The sequence below is a fragment of the Myodes glareolus genome, chromosome 21, assembly GCF_982192425.1.
Source record: "Myodes glareolus chromosome 21, mMyoGla1.1, whole genome shotgun sequence".
NCBI classification, from domain to species: Eukaryota; Metazoa; Chordata; class Mammalia; order Rodentia; family Cricetidae; genus Myodes; species Myodes glareolus.
Window position 1 is genome coordinate 54,020,645 of NC_142046.1, and position 20,743 is coordinate 54,041,387.

Genomic DNA, 20,743 nt, shown 5'->3' on the forward strand with positions numbered 1-20,743 from the left:
TCCTGATTAATACACATTAAAAACAGATGTGTGTGTACATGTGTACAAGTGCCCACAGATGCTAGAAGGATTGGATCCCTAGGAGACAGCATTTTAAGCAGGTGTGAGCTGCTGGGCACGGGCGTTGGGAACTAGGTCTTCTGCAAGAGCAGCAAGCATTCTCAATCAGCGAGTTATCTCTCCAGCCCTCACCACTGTTCTCTCTGTGTGTTTGTGTTCATGTCTGCGGATGCGGATGCACGTGTTCATGTGGTGGCCAGAAGACAAACTCAGAGTTGTCTTAGGAGTCTCTCATTGGCCTGCAGTTTACAAAGCAGGCTGGGCTGGGTGCCCAGCAGTCCAGGAACCCTGCTGTCTTTGTCTCTCCAGCACTGGTAGTGTAAGCGTGCCAGGGCAGCTGGATTGTTATGTGGGTTCTGGGCTCACACTCAGGCTCCCTTACAAACACTTCATTCACTATCTTCCCCAGCCTAAGGGTAATGAACTTTTAAACTGATGGATAAACTTCAGTATTTTTTAACTTTAGGGTCTTTTTTTCCATAAATTTATTTTTTAATAGCAATAAAGAGGCTGGAGAGACCACTCAGAAGTTAACAGTGTTTGCTATTCTTACAGAGGACCTGAGTTTAGTTCTTAACACCCACATGCTGGCTCATCGAGTTACAGGCAATTTGGGTACCGGGCACACATGTGGTACACATGCATGTGAGCTGGCACTCACACATATACTTAAGTAAATAAAAGTGATAAAAATAGATATTTTGATATTCTTGAATATATTATGTTTAGTGAAATAAACCAAACAGAAAAGAATGAAAATCATATAATTCTATTTTATAAGACATCTAGAATAGGCAAACCTTTGGCGACAGAAAGAAAAACAAAAGTTACCAGAAACAGAGATAAGAAAATGTGAAGTTACTATTTAAAGACCACAAAATTTCACTCACTCTTAAGTTTCTGAAAAATTTTGGTGATGACTACTTAACACTACTGAATGGTTAATGGAGAATGTTGTGCTATGTGCAGTTTGCCATGAGAAATACTGTTTTTAAAGCAGGAACCTTCTGTCTTAGTCCTTACCTTAATGGGGAAGTAAGACATTGAGGGTAGACTATTACGATACATGCCTGTAATTCCAGCACTCAGGAGACAGAGACAGGAAGTTAGTTACCTTACAGAGTTCAAGGGCCACCAGGCAGCTGGCATGGTGGTGAGGGAGAAGAAGGAAAAGAAGAGAAAAGAAAAAGCATGGTAGCTGATGCCTGTAATTTCAGCACCTAGAAGGTTGAGGCAGGAGAATTACCTTGAGTTTGAGGCCAGCCTGAGATACACAGTAAGGTCCAGCCCAGCCTGGGCTACAGAACCAGATACAGGTTTCCATTTTAGACAACTGGCCTTCATTAACTAGAAACTACACAGGAAGATGGAAGGATACTATTCAGTTTCAATGAATATTAATCTTATTATCTTTAGAAATGATGCTTTTTATAGTGGTATATTATCTATGTTTTAATAAATAAAGATAGACTAAAGATCAGAGAGTAAAACAGTCACACTGATTGGCCTTACAGAACAGGCAGTGGTGGCACACACATTTAATCCCAGCAGCCACACTAGTTAGCCACAGAGGCTGAGTGGTGGTGGTGCATGCCTTTAATCCCAGCACTAGAGAGGAATACAAAATGGGAGGAGCTAGGTCTTAGCTCAGTCTCATTCTGAGGACTAGGGGAGGCAGGACTGCCATTTCGGTCTGAGGTAGAAAGCTAAGAGTCGATGACTGGCTTTTTGATTTTCTGATCTTCAGGTGGAACCCCGATATCTATCTCTGGGTTTTTATTATTCATGCTACAGCTTTTGGGGCTGGAGAGATGGCTCAGTGGTTAAGAACACTGGCTGCTCTTTCAAAAGACCTGGTTCAATTCCCAGCACCCACACGATAGCTCACAATTGTCTATAACTCCAGTTCCACAGGATTTGACACCCTCATACAGGAAAATCAATGTACATGAAATAAAAATAAATCTTTTTTAAAAAAAAAGAAAAGGAGAGGATGCTTTTAGAGGCTGAAGATGTAAGTCGGATGGTGGTATGCTGGCCCAGCACAAACAAAACTCTGGGTTCTATGCCAGGCAAACATAAAGTCAGGTGCAGTGGCACACCCCCACGATCCTAAACTTGGAAAGCAGACACAGAAAAATCAAGAATTCAAATGCATCCTTGGCTATTCAGAACTTGAGGCCAGCCTAGGCTATGTGACACTCTGTCCCAGTGACAATAACAAATATTTAAGTCATTTAAGAAAATTCCTAGTAAGTTGAAGAGGTGGCTCAGAGGTTAAGAGCAGTGGCTGCTCTTCCAGAGTCCTAGTTCAATTCCCAGCAACCACATGGTGGCTCACAACCATCCATAATGAGAGCTAGTATCCTCTTCTGGCCTGCAGGGATACACAGACAGAACACTGTATATATAATAAATGAATGAATGAACGAATGAATGAATGAATATTCCTAGCCTATGGCATGTATGTTTTTACATACTCAAAATCCCAGGATTTAGAAGTCCATAGGCAGGAGGATCACAAGTTCAAAGCCAGCCTGGGTTACACATTTCAGAAATAAATTTTATACATCCTTCCAAGAATTTTTTTCACCCCCCTTGAGAATTGGTTAAAATGAGGCCATGGCAAAGTGGAATGAGTCTTGAGTGTGCCGCTGTCATCTCAGCAAGAGAGTTCTTAGAGCTAAACCTCCAAAGCTCTTTGCTATGACGGAGGCGGCATTCACTGGAGTAGGGAGAGAAGTATTTCAGATTTTAGTAAAGGCTGCTGAACAACATCTTTCCAAATAGGGAGAAGAATCAAACATGATAATTACCTTAACACTCCTAACAACAAGATTAATCCCAGGTAGATTACAGACTGAGATGTGAAAGATTAACAATGAAGTTCCTATAAGACAAAACAGATGATTTTCTAAACATATCTATGTATGTATTTATGTTCACATTATGCACACATGCATGTAATAGGGGTCAGGCCCACAGGGCATATGTGGTGGTTAGAACACAAATGTGGGAGTCAGGTTTTTTCCTCCCACAAAGTGGATTCGAGGTCCAAACTCCCATCGTCAGGCGCGGGTGTCGGTTTACCTGCTAGCTGTCTCACCGCCCCATCTCTATTTAGGAGGTCGTCCCTCTGGTAATGAGTAAGGCTTGCCTGTGACTTCTGATCCTCCTGCCTTGATCTCTCAAGTTTATAACAGCCATGTGTATGAGGGTATTTATGTATGTGTGTGCACACGCAAAGCAAACATTCTACTGCTAAGCAACATTTCCATCCCTACAAATATTTTTGTCTTAGTATTAATCTTTACTATTTTATACATTTTATTAATTCTTTGATAACTTCATACAATGTATTTGGATATTTACCTCAACTCCTCCCAGATCCATCACCCCAATTTTGTGTCTTTTCATTATTTTAAATAACCCACCAAGTACAATTTGTATTATTCATGTACTCATCAGTATGGGGCCATTCACTGCAGCACAGTCAATGCAGCAAAGACCAGACCCTCAGATAAAACAGACTCTTCCTGCCCCCGCAGTCATTAGCTGTCAATAGCATGCAAGTTAGGGGTGGGTGCTTTGAGCCCCTCCCTGCTCCATGAGAAAGCACTGACCGGCTTATACTTGTGCGGGTCTTATGCTGGCAAACAGCCACTGTGAGTTCATGGGTGCAGCAGTCGTGGCATGTCCAGAAGACAGCTACATTCCAGTCCCCCTACCCCAGCCAAGGAATAATTTTTATACTCATCTTCCATTTTCTTCTCTATCCTAACCCTCATGCAACTTCATTAGATTGAAGTTCATTCTCTACTGTGGACAGGAAATGACCATAGCGTCAAGAGAAGTAAAGAGCAGAATGAAAACTGACAACATACATATCTTCCTGTCCCAAGTCAAACTCCACTCTTAACTATTTATTGATAATAATAATAGAAGGCTAGTATAGAATCCTTCTCTCCTTCAGAAAAACCAAAGTTTATTTAAAGAGAACAATTTCATTAGAGTTTCCATTAGAAAAGGAAAGCCCAGGGCAGATGGCTGTAGACCTCAGCAGCTGCTGGGGGAGAACAGAAATGAAGGAGAGGTGAGCCACATGGCAGAAAGAAGGGAGCTTCTGAGCAAGTAAGAAGCCCAGAGTGACAGAAAGGCCGGCTTAGAGCAGAAACATAAAGTTTCAGAAGAGCAAGCAGGCTCTGGAAGTGGTGCGCTGGGCTCTGGGAGCTACGGGGCTTCTTTCTAAGGAGTGCAGTCTTACAAACACGAAGGTAAGTGTGGGAGGGGAAATGGCATAGTCAGCTTCAGAAAACTAAAGCAAACACTTGCAATAAAAATTAACATACAAAGAGAAAGTTATTTTCACAACAAAGTTACACAAGAGGCAAGAACAGTTACTGGAAGACGTTAATAAATAAAAAAGTACAATTATGGCATTCCTTTTTAAATGAAAAGTACAATTCCACTGTATAAAACTTCAAAACCTGGAAACATCTATCACAATACTACTAAAAGTAAATCACTAATGTAATTAAAAACATATCCAATTAGTGTAGATAACAGTGGCTCACTAGGCGAAGTGCTTGTCATAAAAGCACAAAGACCCAAGTTCAAATCCCCAAAATCCACGTAAAGTCACGCACAGTAGTATCTGTAACCTCAGTGCTCCTCAGGCAGAGAGAGGGGATCCCCTGAAGTGTACAGAGCAGCTAGCCTGGCACATTCAGTGGCAAACAAATAAGGCCCAGTTTCAAAGAAAATGGAAAGAGAGGACCAACCCTTGAAGTTATTCTCTGACTTCACATGTACACTGTACCATATGTGCACCTACACACCACACACATGTGTACACACACACACACACACACACACACACACTATACTCATTCTGTCTACCCCAAGGTAAGACCCATTTTTTGTGTAAATCACTAATTCAAACCCATGAAGTTCATATATTCATATTTCAAAACCTAGTTTTTCATTGCAAAACTAAGTTTCATTAAGTACTAAAACTCAAAAATCTACCCCATAACCTTGAAAATTCTCAATATTACTACACTATGGCTTGCTAGTCACCATGATACTTTTGTTGTGCCTTCAAATGAAACTTATATCGGTTTTTATTTTATTTTAAAATTCAATAATAACAGTAAATATTTTATGGCTAGGTATTTCCTTAAAAGTTATAAATGTTTACTTACATATTCAGGCTTTAGTTTCTTATCTCCTCCTCTCACAGCCACCTTCTCTAGTTTATCTATAATGGGCCCAATCATTTCCTCATCTTTCAGCTGAAGCTCTTCATGAATTATTTCTATATCTCGAATGGGATCTACACTTCCTTCAACATGCGTGATATCATCATCTTCAAAAGCACCTAAAGTGAATTAAAGAGAATCATTCAATACGCAGATAAAGGAAGGAGTTGGAATGAACAGAGTGAAGACTAGATAGCGAGCAAACAGCTACAGCAAATCAATTATTCTTAACTCTTTTCAAGCAGACCACAGTATCTCCCACCATTTGGTAACACTTAAGATACTAACCACAGAAATAACCGTTCAAGATCATCAACACTGAAAAAACTGATACAGACAAGTTAACATTATTATCTTTATAGGAAAAGAACTTTTATTCCAGAGCTACCAGTTGTTTTCAAGTTTGGGATATCAAGATACTGAATGCAGGCGTGAAAGCCTGAAGTTCTAAACTGCACTATTAGGATTTCCAAGGGAAACCAGATTTGGGGGGAGCTCAAATCATCTGGCAGACCTCTTCTCTGCTTCAATCTACTTTATCACTGTGGTTCTGACGGTGATTAGATAATGAACCACTCAGACACACAATTTACACAGCAGCTAATTTCATCGGCCTGATTTGAGGGTATGGTTTTTAGGGGGCTATCAAAGAAGCAGATGAAGGTGCATTTGTCATATATGAGTGACAACCATTCACACTAGCTGAACAAAATAGTGCTGGCCCTTATTAGAAACACATGCTATTATCACATATTTAAAGTGCAGTTGAAGCCATAATTTCAAATTGCCAACTAGAAACATAAGGGTAAAACAACCAGATATTACTGAAGCATGTGTACTGACTTTATGCCCTTCGGAAGACATAATGTGGCAACATAATTCAGCTGGGATTTACTCAAATTACCAGATAAAGAACAGGATCACAAAAATGAATAAATGCTATGAAACATTATAAACAGAAAGCAGTGATATAGGTACAAAAGAGTAAATACACATAAACAAATTAATTTCATTAAAATCATCCATTTGATTATACTGCCTGAGAAATGTTTTATAATATAGAGTATCAATTATCTTAGACAGAAGTATTATAGGAATTGTGAGATAGCTTGAATTTGAGAAAGAAATAGCAAATATAGTTCATTTTTATGAAACATAGACTAGGATATTCTTGTTACAGGTTATAGAGAGTTCTAAAACGCAAGTGCCGAGGATTTTTCATCTTAATGTAGATTGTTCAGCCATAAGTATATACTGCTACTAATATAGGTATTTAAATATTTAAGTGCTTTGGGCATGAAACTGATATATCAAATGATGTCAGAATTTGAATCAACAAAATAAGCAAAAAACAAAAGCAAAAACAAAAAAAACCCAAACTGGGTGTATTTCCTACTGAACACAACAAACACATAAGCCCCAGCTGACAGGCACAATAGTATTTCTTGCTAAGAACAACATAGGCAGCATTGCCAGTGACTGAGATAACGTAAGTTATCTGGGGTGCAGGTGAGTCAGGAGTGTTTCTCTGGCATGCGGAAGTTCTCGTTTCATCTCCAAGAGTGCTTAAATTGGGTGCAGTGGGACACACCTGTAAACCTAGTACTCACGGGATAGAAACAAGAACATCAGAGGTTCAAGGTCATGCCTGGCTACACAGTGAACTCAAGGTCAACTTTGACTCTGTGAAGCCAAATCAAAGAGGAAGGAAGGGAGGGGGAAGGAAAGAAAAGAAACAACTATATCTTCTATGACACTCAGTGAAATTATCCTGTACAATTGTCTTTCTATAGAGCTAATGGCCACAGCGAGTCAACAACAGCCCTGAAAAGTCCTGAGACAGAGCGGACAGGAGAGGGACACTAGGCACAGTAGTGTTTCCAGTTTTACCCCAGGAAGAAGGAATGGTTGGGTGAAAACTAAGGAGGTGGAGTTGGACCTCCCGTTGTTTCCTGAGGATCTAAGGCTAGGTTATTGAACCAGAGCAGGAGAGGCTGAGCACCTAGGGGAAGAGAGGCGTGGGATGAAGATAGTAAAAGAAACGTCATAGGACTGCTGGGTAATCTTTGTGGTGGAATCCAATTTAGACCTAGTTTATGGCTAATTTTTTTTTAAATAAGAGTTTGAAAAGCAAAGGTTTGTTATATTTAATATTTCAGTCTTTATATATATACACACACACACACACACAGTTAGACACAACATATAATAATAATGATTTTCTCTTTCTGGCTAATTACTGTAAGACCAAAACTGTAACTAAAATTTAGAAACCTTTTTAATACAATCTTAAAATTTAAAATAAACTTCTTTATTGTGTTTTAGAAAAAGAGTGGCTTGTTTTATAAAAACTGTTCACTGTGAAGAGTTTAGGTGAGACAAAACTGATAAAGAAGCTTAAATTAACGTTCCTATGTTTCTAATAGAATTTCAAATACCAGGTTCCTCTCCATTATCTTGGATACTTGGATAAAATTGAGGGTTGTAATTAAGAAACTGCATTTAAATTTTCCTAATGCATTACTGCAGGACGCTGTTGAATACACCTGAACCATCGCCTTCATAGACACACGGACAACTGTACTGGGTAATTTTTACTCTGTGTGTCACAGAGGTCATTTCTTCTTTTCCTTCCTTCCCATAAATGTTTGCTCCCACAGATTGTTCCTTTGATTTATTGACACCTTAGGCTATTAGTACATCCTCCATTTCACAAATTCTTTCCCTCAAACACTTCATTCAGTAAATTTAAGATTCTATATTAAATCAAATATGTTAATCGCTCTAGGACATTAATTTCACTTTAGTTGCTGCTTTCCGTCCTCCAGTTCAGACCCAAACATTCTGAAAGCACTGTCTACATCTGCTAAATCTCCATGTCTTAGCCCTTCTATAACTCAAACCATATGCTTCCGCAACACTATCAGAAATCCATTATAGCAAGGATCACAAGCACTGGTCAGGTATCGTGGGACACCCATGGATTCCTGGTATTTGAGAGATAGAGGTTCAAAGTGTAAGTCTGAGATTAGCCTGAGCTATACAACAAGACCCTACATGAGGGAGGGAGAGAGGAAGGGAGGAAGATGGATCCACGGCAATGACTAGACTTCATGATACTAAGTCAACATTCTTCAATACTGACTGGCTGCTCACCTGAGAGCACCAAGTCTTTCGCTGCCTCTGTGTGAGCACCGCCCCTTCCTCCCGGCTACTGTCTTCATGAGTTTCTTCTCAGGCCCTCTTCTTTTGTATGGTGTATGGCGTTGGTGGCTTTTTCATGTGATTTTTGTTTTGCTGGTGCTTAAGAATGAATCCTCTCATGTAACAGATAAATAGTCCACCAACGAGACACCAGCATCTCTCATACTTTGCTATCTTACTTCTTACATCTGAGTTTGCAAAATATTCTTGGATGCTAGATGTTAGGAGAAAATATCAAGCTTCACAGCAGCACTGCACAAGTTGCAGGCCACAGAAGCGATATTCTACACAGCACACCTAGGGCTGCCTTGTGAAGAAAAGGTTGGACCTGTTCTTCTATTCTCTACACTAAAAAATGCAGGAATAAAGAAATACTTGATATGCAAACTGCCATCATCAACACATATGCAAACTACAATATGACTTGCTAATTATAACATTTACAACCAACAGAAGTTCCCTTATAAATCTACCAATGTGCTAAGTCTGTGAGAATTTCAAACAAAAACAAAAACAAGATTTTGGTCTTGTACACTGTGCAAACTAGTTGGCAAAACAAACTAGTCTGTTTAAAAAAAAAAGCATAAATGGGCTAAAAACAAACAAAAACCAGTAGGATCTTAGATATAATTAAACACTTTAAAAATAAAAGTTTGTATAGGTATATGTTCCTCCTGCTGAGGAGCAGAGTGAGCCATATTTAAAAACTGAAGGTTGAAAAGAACCTTGGTGGAGAGAAGGACACTGAAGAGTGAAAGACACAGGAAGCTAGAGCTAGCAGGGTCAAGTGTGCAACTCATTCGTTAGGCAGCAGGAAGCCAGCAATGGCTCTTATGTAAAAGGCCAACCAGAAGTAGGAAACAACTAAAGGAAATGGCAGCACACCATTGCACCCCAAGTGCCATGAGAAGAAACTCAACGGGATATGAGTGGGAGACATAGAGACAGGATGAGCGTCGACAGCTGCAGAAAACAACTCCAACTAGATAGAATAACAGGACTGGAGCCAGGCTGTGGTGGTACACACCTTTAACCTCATCATTCAGGAGGCAGAGGCAGGGGAATCGCTCTGAGTTCAAGGCCAGTGAGTTTCAGGATAGCCAGGGCCATGCAGAGTAGGTGGAAGGCAAAAAGAGAAGCTGAGAGATCACTATATGGTTTCAAGTCGAAGGATTTTTATATGCATTACAGTAAAGCCAATGCATAAAAATTTAAAAGCCCAAACTAGATATGAAGCGAAAGGTATTATATAATCAAACTGCATACTTGGTAGGACAGTGGTTCTCAATCTGTGGGTTGTGACCCTTTAGGTCCTCTAGCTCTAAAAATATTCACATTACAACAACAGTAGTGAAATTACAGTTGTGAAGTAGCAGCGAAAATAATTTTATGTTTGGGGGTCACTACAACATTAGGAACTGTATTAAAGGGTTGCAGCATTAGGAAGATTGAGAACCACTGCTCTAGAAAAAGAAATGCCACACAAACATAGTCATATCAAATCAGCATCGAGACATATGCATATTATTACATTCTAGCTTGTTTTTCAAAGTAAATAGCAAATGTTCTGAAAAATCTACATTTTGATTCATTCCTACTAAAATCACTAAAAAGTTAGGAAGCCACATTTCTAAAGCAGAAGATATAGGCACATACACGCTTTTATGTTGAAGTCCGCACAGAAAACGATGAGCTCGTTATGGTATTGTCAGTGCACACCATTTGACCTTTTCTGATCTCTCCATAGCCCAGACTTTCTCTCCCTTTAGTGGTCCCCTATCTTTCTTCAAATAGTCCCCCTTATGCGTACATATTTTAAATGCTTCTATTTATTATTATTTTGTATGTGAGTGAAGGCATAGAGGCCACAGCACACATGTGAGGCAGGGACAACTCTGTAGAGCAGGCGCTCTCCTTCCACCTGCATATGGCACATCAGTTAGTTTCCTATCGCTGTGAGGAAACACCACGAACAACAGGAAGCACGGCAATGGGCAGGCATAATGACTTGAGCAGCAAGCTCAGAGCTCACATCTTAAATGACGAGCAAAAAGCAGAGAGTGAACTTGGAATGGTATCTGGCTTTTTAACTCAAGACCTGCCTCCAGTGACACACCTCCTCCAACAAGACCATACCTCCTAATCGTCCCCAAACACCACCACAAACTTGGACCAAGTATTCAAATGACAGAGACTACTGGGGACATTCTCCCTTAAATTACCACACGTGGGCTCTGGAGAAGAAGCTCGCTGTGCCCAGACACCAACAACTGCTTTCACCCACTGAGTCATCTCATAGGCCACAGCTCTGCTGCTATTTTGATCAGTTCTGGTGATCAAATCTAGGGCCTTTGCATGCTGGGCCAGACCTCTACCACGGAACTGTACTATGCCTTTCATTTTTAACTTACATCTTAGGGCCCTGAGTACACCAGGCAAACACTTGACCATTGAGCTACAGACCCAGTCCTTCAAAGCAAATTCTTCATTAAATACAGTGTTGGAAAGCAGGACAATATATCATTTAAAAAACTTATTACCTTTTCAAACTTCTATCAAGCCTCCACATTCCATGTACATCAAACCTCCATTCACAATTTCCTTATATTCTAAACTCACTGTATTACCCAGAAGCCCTCATTCCTTAGCCTCCTGAGTAGCATAGCTAGTACTACAAAGCAACGAGGTTCAGCAGTCTGTTGTTCGGGATTTTGTTATTGTTTGATGGTGCTAGAATCAAACCCAGAGACTCACGCATTCCAGGAAGGTAAGCACTCTGAGAGGTAAGCTTGCACAGGCAACACCCTCACCATTTTTACAGATTTATCACAAACACTGGAAAATGCAAGTTACCATTTACTTTTCATAAAAACACAAAAATGTTTGACTGTATACAAGAGAAGAGGTAGGTGTGGTGGTAGTGAGCAATCTACTGCACTCTCTAAATGCTCTGATTTAGAAGTGCAATTTAAATCTCAGTTTAGAAGTACACCAAAATTCTAGTCTTGATCTATAAAAAAGACCCACTTTGAAAAGAAAACAATCTAATTCTCAGCTGGACCTCAAAATTTGTAATTCATACCTATAGATTAAAATAACTAACTCCTTTAAGTTACAAAAAGAGAGAAGAGCATTTTATGTATTTCTCTGCCTTTTAAAAGTCCATGTACAGGGCTGGGAAGAGCACAGTGGGCAGAGTGCTCTGTGCTGGAGCACAGGAGCCTGAGCTGACATTCCTGGTCTAAGGTGGACGACGGGCCTGTGACTCAGTGCTAGATACGGTTCCAGCACCCACATAGAGACTCACAACAGTCTGGTGTAGCATCAATTCCAACTGGTCTTAATAAAGAAAATCCAGAGTCAGATATTAGGGAACGGAGAATCAGGGCTTCCAGCCACTATAGAAACCTTTTTTCTCTACCACCGTTCAAACCAAAGGAACGATCCTGTCCTCAGACTGTCTCCTCAGACTGCTGGGGTGATCCTTAGACTGCTTCTGAGCTCCTATCTCCTCCCAGTCATACCCCTTCCTGTCTCCACCTCCCCAGAGCTGGGAATTAAAGACATGGGATCCCAACTGCAGGGATCACATTTGTATGGACCTCTGTTTCTCTTTTAGACAGATTCAATCTTGTGTAGCCCAGAGCAGCCTTGAACTGACAGAGATGTCCTGGGATTAAAGGTGTGTGCCACCACTACCTGGCCTCCAGCAGCTTAGTTCTGCACTCTGATCAGTGCTAAAATATCACTACAGTCTGTAACTCCAGTTCCAGGGGGTCTGTTGCCCTCTTCTCGTCTGCAGGAACCAAACACTCACACAATGCACATACACACATACAAGCCAAACATTCAAATACATAAAACAAATTTAAAAATTTTGAATCTTAGTAAAACAAAATGTACATGTAGCTGACTTTAAGAGGCTAATCTAAAATTAAATAAATTATAAATGATTCACAGAGAGCTTTTGCACCAGTTAATTAACTTATATGGAAGCAATCAAGAATGCTGTGATTAAAAATAATCCAGATCTTAAGACAAATAAGTATTTAATATAAGAATAATAAAGTGGCTCAGCTGAGTTCCGAGCAACCAAAATAAAAAAACTTGTTCATTATCTTTCCTTACTTTGAAGACTTCATTAAAATTAAAAATAACATACTCTTTTTTAAAATTTATTCATCTCTATTCTCTATGTATTGGTGTTTGGTCTGCATGCGTGTCTGTGTGATGATGGCAGATCTCCTGGAACTGGAGTTACAGACAGCTGTGAGTTACCATATGGATGCTGGGAACTGAACCCAGGTCCTTTGGAAGAACAGCCACTGGACCATCTCTTCAGCCCCCAAAATAACATACTTTTAAGCAATGAATCAAAACAAAAATATTGGGTGAGAAAGATAAGATAGAAAGAAACAGATATAAAAAGATGCGCTCTGTTGAAATGGAAGCTTCTATTGGGATAGTTGTAAACAAGAAAGCCTTTGATGTTGAGTGTCATCACTTACTGACACTACTATAGTAAAACACTACTATACCAGTTATAGTTATTTCAGTGTACAAAAACCAGAAAGTCCTGCCAAGCAGCTACTAAGACTATTCTTACACTGTAGATAATTATACAATCATACCATCTAAGAAATCCTTAAAGTCACTTAAAACTTACGAATTATAATTCAGAGTCAACACCTGTAGTTAATTATATTCAACCGCTCAAGGGCTTCACATTTTTAGGTACCCGCAATGCATCGACTTTCCACAGAAGCAGAGAGAGAAGTTGTTCCTTAGTAAGAGGAGGGTTCACCTCTAAACAAGATCCCACTGCTTGTTCTATACTGTAACGGACACTATAAATACACAGACAAATTTGATATTTTTATTAGAATCGGGATTCATCCTACTTAGAGCACAGAACTGCTTCTGCTCTGCGAATCCTGAACAGCATCTCACTAGTGTCCTGACTTCTAGCACACCATGTGTCTTCACTAGTGTCCTGACTTCTAGCACGCCATGTGTCTTCACTAGTGTCCTGACTTCTAGCACACCATGTGTCTTCACTAGTGTCCTGACTTCTAGCACACCATGTGTCTCACTAGTGTTCTGACTTCTAGCACGCCATGTGTCTTCACTAGTGTCCTGACTTCTAGCACGCCATGTGTCTTCACTAGTGTCCTGACTTCTAGCACACCATGTGTCTCACTAGTGTCCTGACTTCTAGCATACCATGTGTCTTCCGCCTGCAGGAAAGACCTCCCTCTAACATCTTCTCCATGTGCATATCCTCAGCTCAAGCCAAACTCTTAGATCAGATTCATTAAGCCCTGGACATTCCTCAGATTTGTCTCTGTATCTTCGCCCATCCCATTTGTGAGCTTCATATATGCCTTCTTTCTAAGCTACATCCTTCTCAGCACCAGATATTTTTAACTGTTATATATTTCCAATTGGATAATTGGCTACATTTTATTTTTTCTCACTAAGATCCTTCTTATCCCCTAACTAAACAATCTTTGTAATTCTACTTTGTTTTATTTTCAGATTTGACTGCTCTCATGTCATCTACATAACGAGTCTAAGTGCTCTCTGGTGATCACTAGTCTCTCACGCTACAAGTCAGGCTCAGGAGAGATCTCTCAGAACACATTTCTCCCAGTGTGCCATGCAGATGGAAGGAAGTGAGCAAGTGAGAAAAGTCATAAGACCACTTTCTTCTCTGAACTCTATGCAGCAGGTGCTTTATAATCTAAAGAAGTACAACCCAGCACTAACTGATGGGGAATTCAGAGGTGACAAGAAATTATAAGGACTTTTCTGTATCTGCTACCTTACATGTTTGATATGCTCAGCACTGGTTTCCTAGCAATGTTTGTTGAATACTTTAAAATGTGTTGTGAAATTTATCTTTTGCTGTTTTAGCTTCTAGAATGTACAGTTCTTCTCTGACATTATTTATTTATTTATTCTCAATATGAATACAGAAACATTCATTGATTCTCGCATTCATTATCTTACCTTATACCAACTGTGTGTCTATCAGCTCTGACCAAGGCACAGGTGGAAATGGAAAGGCAATTAACATACAATCCTCAACATCAGTCAGCTAGGAACAGGATCATATGCTTTAATATTTGAAGTGCATATTACAAGTCATATGAATAGAATGGACAGATTACTGCAGCAGTTTAAACAGAGGGAAAGGGAAGAGGAAACTCATGGAGGTTTCATTTCAGTGAGACCGAGGCTATGAAAAACACTGTGTGGGATGTGTTTGGAGGTAGGAGGAGGAACAGTGTTCTCAGCAGAGGCGCGACTGAGTGTAGAAGATGAAGGCTGGGAAGGCTGAGAGTTTCAAAGTGAGCTACTGTGGCACCAGCGTTAGAAAATAACCCAAGATTTGCTGCTCAGTCTATTTACTGAACGGCAGGTAGCACATGTGAAACCCTTTATTCACAGAAACATAAATGGCAGTAAAAGCCCGTTCTATGTCCTCTGCATTTCATCCTCCCTATGATACCACTCCTCAGAAACATCTAAAACTGATTTTCTCAGAAACTACATTTAGAATAATATATGTGTCCCAGGAATCACACTCAGGGCAGTATATTCAATAATCATTTTTATTGTACTTTATTCCAAAGAAATCTCCAAACTCTTATGAGTTAGAGGTGGTAGGGAACGCTCAGATCTGGATTCTTCTAGGGCTGCCTTGGAGAAGATGGGAGACGAAGCTACGCATTTTAAGGGTGAATGTGAGCCAGGCGGTGGTGGCACGTGCCTTTAATCCCAGCACTCAGGAGGCAGAGGCAGGTGGATCTCTGTGGGTTTGAGGCCAGCCTGGTCTACAGAGTGAATTCCAGGACATCCAGGGCTACACAGAGAAACCCTGTCTCAACAAACAGAAGAAAAGGGCTGAATATGACTTTGGGGGTGGTGACCTGGTCTCCTGAGCAGCCCTCCACGAGTAAGACAGTCGTTTGCTGTCCTTCTCTCAGATCTTGTTTGTTTGTAGAGCGTGACTTTTTTTTTTTTTGGTTCTGATTCTCCTGTGTCTACCACCTGAATGCTGGGATGATACATGTGTAGCACCATAAAAATACACATCTTCTAGACATTTTTAAACAAGATGTTGGGTGGAAAGGCACTTCTTCAAGATAAGAAAAGTGGAACAGTCACTGCCAAGCAAGCAGGTCCCACGACTCTGAGCTACCTCAAATTGCGAACCTCAGAAAAGCATGCTCGGTAAACAAAAGCAGGAGCAGGAAGATGGGCACTGCTCCTGAACAGGTGTCTGGCCAATCACAACCCTCCATGAAAAACAATCCAATCAGCAGCACTCTAAACATGAAACCTCTAGGTTTTTCAGAATGAACGGACTTGGAAGTTCACCAAAACAAAGGAAGGTCACACAAGGTCAAGCACGAAAAGAAGAAGCTGAGCAACGTCTGAGCAACCAGGAGGAAAAGGGCTGCCAAGAGTAGTGCAGGCCCTTTCTTCTCCTGCAAACCTTTACAGGAGGGGAAGAGAGCAGAATAAAATTAGTTTACAATCAAATAGGAAAGACAGATCAGCATATAATAAATGTAAAAAAGTTAACCTAGAATAAAGGATAACAGGTTGATGTGAAAAAAACCCTCAAGGCTTCAAACTGGAAAACAGGCAGTACACAGAAGCAACTGAAATGTAGATTCAGATTCACATACAGGTTTTGATGGAAGTATAAATGATTTTTAATAGCATATTTAAATGTACTGATGCTGGAGAAGAGAGGAAATATTGTTCCCACTAGAGTTCTAAGCTGATGTTTAAATACTTGAAAAATGTAGACGTGTAACAGCTATTAATTTTAAAAAGGCCTAATTAATAAAAATAATACAGATTAATTTTAAACACAGCTGTTTTATACAGCCTTTTCTCAAAATATCAATGAGTTTTTACTTTAAATTCAGTTTTCTAATATACAGAAGGGGGGAATAAAGAAATAGAAAAAAAAACCTCCTCATTATTTGGTATTGGAACACGAAGACGATGACTATGTCTACACTGTATCAGGGGATCATATCCTTGGACCAAACAAAGTATTATTATGAAAGTAGTAGATACCCTCAAACCAGGCAACATATGTCAGACAAAATTATCGTACTCCCGGCTACATGACTTGCAGTTCTAACTGGGAAGTGAAGCACGGAAGGCAGACCAAGACTGGAGAAACTGAAGACAATAAACAAGCATGTCCTTTGGAAGCAGACTGTGTTACGCAGGATCTTACTTTCCCACTAGTCTTCCAATACAACCCACTTGAAATGGCCCAACAAAATACACACCAACTACTTGAGAGATTTCTAGAAGCCTACTTCAAGAGATCTCATCTGCCCACAAAAATCTAGTCATGACCTCGGACAGTTAAACCAAAGCAAGTACTCACCACCAGGTGGTGCCAAATCAAAGCCAGTGCCAGACGACTTGGATGGGCCTATACCTTGTGGAGTTTATCACCCCTTTAGCTAGTTAATGCAGGTCTACCTCTGCTATTTTCTTCACACAGCAAAAAAAGGACTCCATATTTATGAAACTGACACTTGTGGGCCCACATACACATTATAGCACAGAAGACGCAACTAGTGTATTATACTTGGGCGGGGGGAGTAAAGAGATAATAATAACAGAACTGGGCTTACTGAAGACTATAAATGAGTTATAATGAGGATGTTTGTTAAAAACTGTACTCTATTTCATATGCAATCTTCAAAATAACCAAGGAGTTATAATAAAATGCAATATACAAATATTCTGGCATAACCAAGACTTCAAGCAGTTAAATATGAGTACAACGAAGACGTTCAGCTTCACCCAATGGTCGCCTGCACTAACAACCATGGTCTTCATTCACTCCAGATCTTTAACAGAAAGGGAAGGGAAAGGATGCAACATTGCTCATCAAATGACCATGGTAGACCTTCATCTTCAGGACAGTTCAGGGAACTACAATAATAAGATACAGGATTTTGACACTTATCCCCAAAGTGGGGGGAATATAAATGTTTTCCTGAATTCCTTCAAAAATTAGCTCCATAATTGCAGCGAAAGACTTTATGGCAAACTTGCTGACCTCCATTTCTGTCTTCTCATCCCAGCAGTAGATTGTTAGCACTGCCTATAAGCTCTACCTGTCAGGATCTGATGGCTGTATGTTATGTATTCATCTGAACAGAACCACTACACTTAGTTACAGGCTATCATCAACCAATTCATTCTCTTGCTAAAATCAAGTCATCCAATTACTCCTTGACTAATCAAGGCTGTTTTGGCTTTTTCTTTTTTCAAAAGGTACTCAACAGCATAAACAGTTCACTTACAAGAAATGGAAAGGGGCTAATCAGCAGAATTATTGTTTTGCTGCTACAATTTGCAGTATTTAAATTTAGGTGCTGATTGGACTGAAGGTTTTATGATATAGCATATGAAACTAGTTTAACAGAACCGAGGCTGTGGAGCTGCATTGTCTTGCACGACCGTACCGGCCTACTCTGTAGAAAAGAGAATTAACTAGCGTCTTTAAAAACAAGGCCGTCTAAAGCTGGGCTTCACTGCGCCTTCCCACATGCACCGGATCTTAGCACTAAAGGTGCCTGAAGAACTGTTCCGCGACACTATTTTAAAGTTGGCGCCTATGCCTGCGCTTATAGACATGTTTGCAACAGTGAATAAGACACACAATGAAACTGATCATTCCAGTTACATTTATTTGGCTTTAAACAAACTAACATGGTATTATCTGGTTATTATTAAAGAAAATAAAGTATCTAAATAAGTATGTATTTTAAATAAGTATGCTACTTTATATAACAGTGAACATTTCATTTATAAAATGAAGAGTATTTCACTTAAATTCTAGTTGCACATAAATTATAAAAAGTTATTACATATCAATATTGCTATACTTACCAATGCAGGTTTTCTGAGGAAATATCTAACAGGATGTCTGAAGCTGACCTCTAACACAAAACTTTGAATTATTTTTATATTATATTTATATTCATTATATGTTATTTTCACCCTTCAAATTTTGACTGAAATATGAAAAAAATTGTAATGAGATATAATGAGATATATTCACCAAAATAACAAATTTTACTTTGTCATTTTGCTATTGTATGCATTATTTTAATTATAAACTAATTACAATTATTTTCTAAAATGCTGTTACATAAAAAGGACTGGTTTATCTTTTAAACAAACTCTCTATACATTAAAACAATTTTATGTACTAACCGTCAAATAGAACATAAGCCATAGAAAGGGGAGGAAAGCATACTGACAGAATTAAAGCAAGCTCTGAGCCTTTTCTGTGTGTGCACATGCAGAGAACATTACATACTAAGAATTATATATATATATATATCCATTATAGAGTTATTAAAACTATACTCCCATCACATGTGCTATAGGGTCATCTGACATATACATTAGTATTTCGGAAAAGTCTTCATTTCACAGATGTGCTGACAAGGCATATTACTACCAGCACATTTCAAATGAATTATCCATCTATAGTTTTTAAATGCTACCATTTTAATTAAACCTGATTATCTATGTTGAAATTCAAGGAAGTAAAAAATTTTACAAGCAAAGTAAATTAACAACAGAGCACTCCTAATATTCTTTAACAATGAACAATCCTCAGAACGGGCACACCTGCCAATACATTAGGAAAAGTAAAATCAACTATCAAGTGGAAATCAGATGCAGGCGGCCCTGACTTCTCAGGCCGGATTTCCAGCCTCCTTTGTGCTTTGTTTGGCGCCACAGCCCTTTAAGTTTTGTCTTCCTAAAGCCCTAACTAGTCGTAATCATTTGCAGCCTAATTGTGGACATTTATCTGCTTTTCTTATGCATAGAACATAGCTATTAAAGCTGAATGGTGATGGTGTGAAGTATAGGTTAAATTGGGTGAAATTAAAGCAAATTACTCCGGGATGTGGAAATCTGAAAATAGAAACCACCAATGATTTGCAACCCTCTTGATGATCAGCCTCACAGAACCCTAAACGACAAGAAAACTTACATATTTTAAAGTTAACTAGGTTTTTAAAAATAATATGTATAAATGTATTTTTAACTACATGTACTACTTATAATGGTGGAAAGATTATTTGTTTAACTCAGCTGCAATGTCAAAAGGATCTCAGATTTCTATTTTAAATAGTGCAGTTCATCTTTAAAATAAGATTTCCTTTCCTTTATATAAATTTGTACCCATAAAATGTGTTTAATTGTATCAAATATGATACCATGTTACTGTTAGCTAAGTATCTAGCTAAGCTAGATAAAAGCATTAATACTAGAGACAACGTAAAATTGAAGTCATAATAATAAAAATTAAGTGTAAACACAAACATATCTATATCCTATTTGTACATGTGCCAAATATAAATCTGCATGTGACTAGCAGAAAGCCTGTCCGTGGAAGCCCAACAACACATGCCAAAGGTAAAGATATAAGAATTATATTTTCACTTCTCTAAAAGTGACCTGCAATGTTCTCTTAGGCAGCAAAGTGAAGCAGTATAAAACCCACCATGGCACAATTTAGATTAGCTTAGTTTAAAGCAAAACAAATATGAGTCATGAAATCGATAATCATCTTATTATGAAGCTCAATAAAAAGCCTATTTTAGGCATCTGGGGAGACAGAAGTAAATGGCATGATACATACTTACAGAGAGCTGACAGCATAGTTGGTGAAGTAAGAATAGGCATAGATGGAACCAAAACATGGTTGGTTGTACAAAATGGAATCTGCTTAAAGGGGAATTCTGAACTCCCAGATAGGAAGGAAAGGGCAAAAGGGGGACAAAGAAAAGTAGTTTACAGAGCACATGGCCCTTTGTAGGAGAAAACTGTGTTACAGCTAAGCAAAGACAAGGATGGAATGCATAGGGTACATTAAAGACACAAAGAGTTTGTCTGAGGGAAATTCAGAACAGCAAGAGTATCCTAGAAAACACACTAATTCTTAACAACAAAGAGCCTTAAAACTTAGGAAGAAACTGGAACCCCAGAAAGGTATGAAGCAGTAGCATAACCAAATGCAATAAGCCTCAAATGGTGATACCTCTAATTTCTTAACAGTTCTGTAACAATTAATGGTGATTAACACCAAAACTCTGGTTCCTGGAATATTAGCTATATTCCCAGATGAGGTCTTTCCTTTTCTGTGT

At 39.2% G+C, this 20,743-nt stretch overlaps 1 protein-coding gene across 2 annotated transcripts in view; it reads right to left on the reverse strand.

The window, feature by feature from the left end:
* Ola1 (Obg like ATPase 1) overlaps positions 1-20,743 on the reverse strand; it is a 123,316-nt gene that overhangs the window by 63,807 nt on the left and 38,766 nt on the right. For both annotated transcript variants that reach the window (XM_048425758.3, XM_085680948.2), the window contains exon 5: positions 5,265-5,440. In XM_048425758.3, coding sequence (XP_048281715.1) covers positions 5,265-5,440 — 176 coding nt within the window. The remainder of the gene's footprint in view (positions 1-5,264; positions 5,441-20,743) is intronic.